The sequence below is a fragment of the Hylobates moloch genome, unplaced genomic scaffold (assembly GCF_009828535.3).
Source record: "Hylobates moloch isolate HMO894 unplaced genomic scaffold, HMol_V3 SCAFFOLD_4157, whole genome shotgun sequence".
Classification (NCBI taxonomy): Eukaryota; Metazoa; Chordata; class Mammalia; order Primates; family Hylobatidae; genus Hylobates; species Hylobates moloch.
In genome coordinates this window covers 1-5,805 of record NW_026656432.1, presented here as the reverse complement: position 1 = coordinate 5,805, position 5,805 = coordinate 1, and the positions used below count along the sequence as shown (strand labels likewise).

The 5,805-nt window shown below is 52.9% G+C and overlaps 1 protein-coding gene across 1 annotated transcript; it reads right to left on the bottom strand.

Annotated features, from left to right (window-relative positions):
- Window positions 1-20: 20 nt before the first annotated feature.
- LOC116465269 (DNA dC->dU-editing enzyme APOBEC-3H-like) lies at window positions 21-3,726 on the bottom strand. The gene is given in 5 exon segments (XM_058435271.1): window positions 21-246; window positions 1,887-1,986; window positions 1,988-2,009; window positions 2,318-2,585; window positions 3,391-3,726. Coding segments are annotated over 5 exon segments (633 nt in total). The 5' UTR covers window positions 3,541-3,726; the 3' UTR covers window positions 21-153.
- Between the last annotated feature and the right edge of the window lie 2,079 nt (window positions 3,727-5,805).

The following is a 5,805-nucleotide window of genomic DNA, read 5'->3' as shown; positions in this document are numbered from 1 at the left end:
TTTTTCCAATTATAAAATTATTCACCCACTTAGAACAGAAAACATTACAGAAAAAGGAGGAAAAAAAGGTCTTCTGTACTTGGATGGGGCCAGGTTTGGGGCAAGGAACCGGCACTGTGGAGCTATGAGGCAACTGACATGCCCCAGGGAAAGTCATCTTGAGTTGCCTCTTGACAATGAGGGGGATACGGGTCCAAGCTGCAAACTTCTTAAGCCATTCTCTAAAACATCCACACTCCGGGACTGCTGAGAGAGAAAGAGAGAAATTAGGAGGTACCAACTGGTGAGACACCACCGGGAGGAAGGGAGGGAGAGGTGAGGATGAGATCATTAGGAAGAGAAACGAACTGGCACCAGAAGGGCCAAGAAGGCCTGGAGAAAAACAGGGAGGTGACAAGAGCATCTTCGAAAAGGGAGATAGTCTGTTTACTCTGTTGATGGTTTCTTTTGCTGTGCAGGACCTCCATTTAATTAGATCCCAATTGTCAACTTCTGTTTTGGTTGCATTTGCTTTTCAGAATTTAATCATAAATTCTTTGCATAGACCAGTGTCCAGTAGAGTATTTCCTATTTCCCAGGTTTTCTTCTAAGATTTTCATAGTTTGAGGTCTTACATTTAAGTCTTTAATTCATCTTGGGTTATTATTATTTTTTTAAGCAAAGCCTCACTCTGTTGCCCAGGCTGGAGTGCAGTGGCACGATCTCAGCTCACTACAGCCTTCACCCCCCTGAACTCATGCAATCTCCCATTCACCCTCCCGAATGGCTGGGACCACAGACACATGCCACCATGCCTGGCTGATTTTTGTATTTTTTGTAGAGATAGGGATTTGCCATGTTGCCCAGGCTGGTCTTGAACTCCTGAGCTCAAGTGATCCACCTGCCTTGGCCTCCTGAAGTGCTGGGATTACAGGCCTGAGTCATCATGCCCAGCACATCTTGAGTTTTTTTTTTTTTTTTTTTTTTCGGGACAGAGTCTTGCTCTGTTGCCCAGGCTGGAGTGCAGTGGCATGATCTTGGCTCACTGCAACCTCCCACCTCCCGGGTTCAAGCAATTCTCACGCCTCAGCCTCCTGAGTAGCTGGGATTATAGGTGCAGAGATGGGGTTTCACCATGTTGGCCAGGCTAGTCTCGAACTCCTGACCTCTTGATACGCCTGCCTCGGCCTCCCAGTGCTGGGACTACAGGCGTGAGCCACTGCGCCTGGCCAAGTTAATTTTTGTATATGGTGAGAGGTACACATGGACATAAAGATGGAAATAATAGACACTGGAGACTCCAAAAGAAGAGAGGGTGGGAGGGGGGCCAGGGTTGAAAAACTGCCTATTGGGTGCTATGTTCCAGTAGATTGGGTGACTCAAACCTCAGCATCACACAATATATCCATGTAACAACCCTGCACATGTACCCCTGGAATCTAAAAGAACAAGAGGGAGCCCCTGGTGCTAAAGGAGAACACAAAAAGGAAACAGGTAGTGGGGCGGGGCATGGTGGCTCACACCTGTAATCCCAGCACTTTGGGAGGCCAAGGCGGGCAGGTCACTTGAGACCAAGAGTTCAAGACCAGCCTGGGCAACATGATAAAACCCTGTGTCTACTAAAAATGCAAAAATTAGCTGGGCATGTTGGCGAGTGCCTGTACTCCCAGCTACTCGGGAGGCTGAGGCAGGAGAATCACTTGAACCCGGGAGGCGGAGGTTGCACTGAGCCGAGATCGCACCACTGCACTCCTGCCTGGGTGACAGAGTGAGACCTTGTCTCAAAAAAGAAAAGAAAAGAAATGAAAAAAAGGTAGGGGTAAGGGCAGTGGGCAGAGGTTTGGCTGGGTATGGGGCTGCGGCAGGCGGTGAGGAGGTCGGGGGCAGCAGGTGGGACAGTACCTCACCTTTATCTTCTCAAGCTGTCGCTTTATGGCTCGACTGTTTTTATCTAGCTCCTCTAACATCTCAGAGGGGTTGAAGGAAAGCGGTTCCTCGTGGTCCACAGTTTTCCCAGCAGTCAGCAAACTCTGAGAGGGAAGAGGGAAACCAGCCAGGCCCCAGGGGCAGCAGCTGCAGTGCCAGGAGCTCTTGCTTCCTTTCCCCTCTCTTCTCTTCCTCTCCCTGGACATGGCTCTGTCCGGGGAATTCTCCCTCCCTGGTGGTGTCGGATCTTGGGCCTTGACTGAGCCACAATCCTTCCTTCCTGGCCTCCCACAGATCCCCGCCTCCGTTGCCCCCCGCCCCCCGCCAACCTCCTCCAACCCCACCCCCGGCCCCCGCCAAGCCTGTGCCCCCGGGGATTTGCACTCTTGGAACTGCAAAGCCTCTTTCCTACGTGGGAAGCCCATGACCTCCACCGGGACCTGGGATCCACACAGAAGCCGCAGCCCCTCCTGCTGGCGCCTGCACCAGTGGCAGTACAGGCGGGAGGCGAAGATGCGCAGGTTCAGATGGTCGTGAGCCTTGATGAAGTCAACCAGCTCCCAGGCACAGGACGGGCAGGGGCTCCACGTGAGGTAACAGGTGACTTGGTAGCACTGCGTTTCGTCCAGTCCCATGGACTTGATCTTGTTAATAAAGCGAATTTCTGCATGTCGCTTTTTCTGGGGAGGGTCCCAAACAGAGAGAAGGGAGGTGAGAAGAGAGGGGCCAGGAGTCATGTGACTGGGGGCGGGGGCTGGGACAGGGGCGGGGATGGGGGGGCGGAGGGGTCTGTCCGGTGAACTTTCTAGTGCGTGGCCTGGCCTAGTGCAGGGCAAGCACCCGCTTCCTGCCTTCCCTGGTTTATACAGCCCTGCACTCACGCACCCGTGTGTTAATTCATCTGTCCCAGGACTTCCACAGCTTTCTCTAAATTGGACAAAGATCCCCGTGTCCAGAGCAGGAGACAACACCTCCACGCCCCAGTCCCGAAGCTCTGTGGACCCTGCCTTTGGACACCTGCCTGGAAGGCTGTGTCCAACCCCGGATGATCCTAAACAGCAGGTGAGAGCCGGGGCGGGGGGGGAGGGGGGGAGGCAGGGCAGGTCGGGGCTGGCAATAGAGCGGAGAGGACAGGGGTGTGATGGAGTTGCACTCAGACCGTGACACGGCACCTCGGCTTTCCCGAAGTAGTGACTGAGCTGAGATCGGGAGAATGAATAAATGAGAGGGGCAGAAGGAGCATTCTACAGAAGGGTTGGCCTCTTCAGAGGTCCGGGGACGGGAAGGAACGGGAGTGTCCTAGGGAAGCTTGGCCACTCAGACCCAGCTAAGCCAAAACCCAGGCAGGCACCAAGGGTTAGGAAAACACAGAGGGCGTTAAATCAAAAATTGAGAAATTCATAGGCAGGCATTTCATGTATTTTCTGCACACATCAGATGCGGTTAGCCCCTGCCGGCCCTGTGCCCCGAGAGCCCGTGTGGCACCTTGTTTTTAAAGTAGCCTCTGGTAGGCGTGGAGCCATTCTGCGGCGTCAGCTGGTAACACAAGAGGGCCTTCCTCGGGTAGTAAGGCTTTGTGAGGCGGCGCTTGTTGTTAAACTGTAACCTGAATGTTTTGGCTGTTAGCAGAGCCATTGTGTTTCTGTGCAACAGAAAGGGGAAAACCAAAGATGAAGGGAGCGTCCTCTGGAGTCACCCCAGGCTCAAGCCACTTTTCAAACCCAACTCTTTTTTGTTTTTTGAGACAGAGTCTCGCTCTGTCACCCAGGCTGGAGTGCAGTGGCGCGATCTTGGCTCACTGCAACCTCTGCCTTCCAAGTTCAAGCGATTCTCCTGCCTCAGCCTCCCAAGTAGCTGGGATTACAGATGCCCACCACCACACCTGGCTAATTTTTGTATTTTTAGTACAGATGGGGTTTCACCATGTTGGCCAGGCTGGTCTTGAACTCCTGAACTCAGGTGATTCACCCACCTTGGTCTCCCAAAGTGTTGGGATTACAGGCGTGAGCCCCTGCACCCAGCCAAACCCAACTCTTTCTGTTCACTTGGGCCCCTCCCCCTTGGTGAGGGAGGGTCTCCCCTTTAGTTGTGGCCAGGAGGACTGCAGTGGAGCAGGGGGAGGAAGGACTGGCAGGAGGGCAGGAGGAGGGGAGTGCTCCCTCCCACCTTGTCTGCTACCTCCATCCTCCCATCTGGGAGGGCACCCGCTGCTGCCCACAGCTGAGGCTCTTTGCATGGGGATGCCCCGACCTCGTCACTATTCTTCCTGGGTTGGGTGGGGATCCCCTGCCTGAGAACTGTGGGTGTGCCTTTCTGGCTCCCCTGGGCTCAGACCTGCTCTGAGCTGCTCACACGCCTCTCGCCTGAGTCCCAGATCCCTCTTTCCAGCTGCAGTTGGACACCCCCGCCTTGAGGTCCACAGGCCTCTCGACCCCTACATGTCCAATACCAGAACCCTTCTCCTTGGGGAGTGACGGGTGGAAACTGGGGCTTCCTCTAGCATTGTGCTCTTTGCTCAGGTGTGTGTTTGACAAGTTTGTCTGCACAAAACACAGAGTTGAGTGAACAGAAAAGCTGTTGTCACCAAGGGAGTGTTGTGACAGATTTTTGGCTGAAGGAATTACATAGATTTTGCCCTCCTGAATTCTGATTACATTCTACAGAGGATTCGATTTTGGATTTTGCTTTTTTTTTTTTTTTTTGAGAGAGAGTCTCGCTCTGTCGCCCAGGGTGGAGTGCAATGGTCCAATCTCAGCTCACTGCAAGCTCCACCTACCAGGTTCAAGTGATTCTCCCGGGTTCAAGCAATTCTCCCGCCTCAACCTCCCAAGTAGCTGGAATTACAGGCACCCTCCTTCATGCCCGGCTAATTTTTGTATTTTTGTAGAGATGGAGTTTTACCATGTTGGCCAGGATGGTCTCGATCTCTTGACCTCGTGATCCACCTGCCTTGGCCTCCCAAAGTGCTGGGATTATAGGCATGAGCCACCGTGCCCTGCCAGGATTGTGACCCATTCGCTCACTTCCTGTCTCCCTGAGGGCCTGAGCTCCCTTTCTTTGGCCTCTCTGATTGGTGGTTGCCCTTCTACTTTCTATTCTGCTTTCTGGAAAACCCCTGAGCATTTCAAGCCTCCAAGTCCTGAGAATTTCTGCAGCTTTCCCAAGCAGGAAGACCGGGGAGAGGAGAAGAGAAGGAGATGCTGGCAAGGGCAGCAGGGCCGGGGTGACCTCTCCCAGCTCGGGGCCCCAGCTCTGGTCTTTCCAGGGATGGCTCTCCCATCCTCCCAGTATTTCTGCCACCCATCCTCTAGCCCATTAAAAATAAGAAAAGTGAATAAAATTCTCCACTTCAAAATAAGAGCTCTTAATATTTCAGTTCAATTAATTCCTGGCATTTTACCTATTCATGTTATTTTACGTTTTTTTTTTTTAGTTTTAGTAGATAAGGGGTCTCCCTATGTTGCCCAGGCTGGTTTGGAACTCCTGGCCTTTAGTGCTGATCCTCCCCTCTCAGCTTCCCAAAGTGCTGGGATTACAGGCATGAGCCATTTTGCCTGGCCAGGCTGGAGAATGGCATGAACCCAGGAGGTGGAGCTTGTAGTGAGCCGAGATTGCGTTCCAGCCTGGGCGACAGACTGAGACTCCCCTTCTCAAAAAAACGAAACGAAACAAAAAATCAGGGTAGCACTTCTATCCCCAGGCTCAAGCCACTTTTCTAAGTGCTAAGAGGATCTGAGCTCATGTGAGGTAACCTGCCCAGGCCACGGAGCTGGGCCCCTTTCCCGGCCAGCCCTGTCCAGCCTCTGCATCCCGGGCCCCGCAGGAGGGAGCCGTTGGAGACCAGGTTCTCTTCTTACTAAATTTTAAAATAAAAGCATTTCTCCTGATCATTGAGTTTTT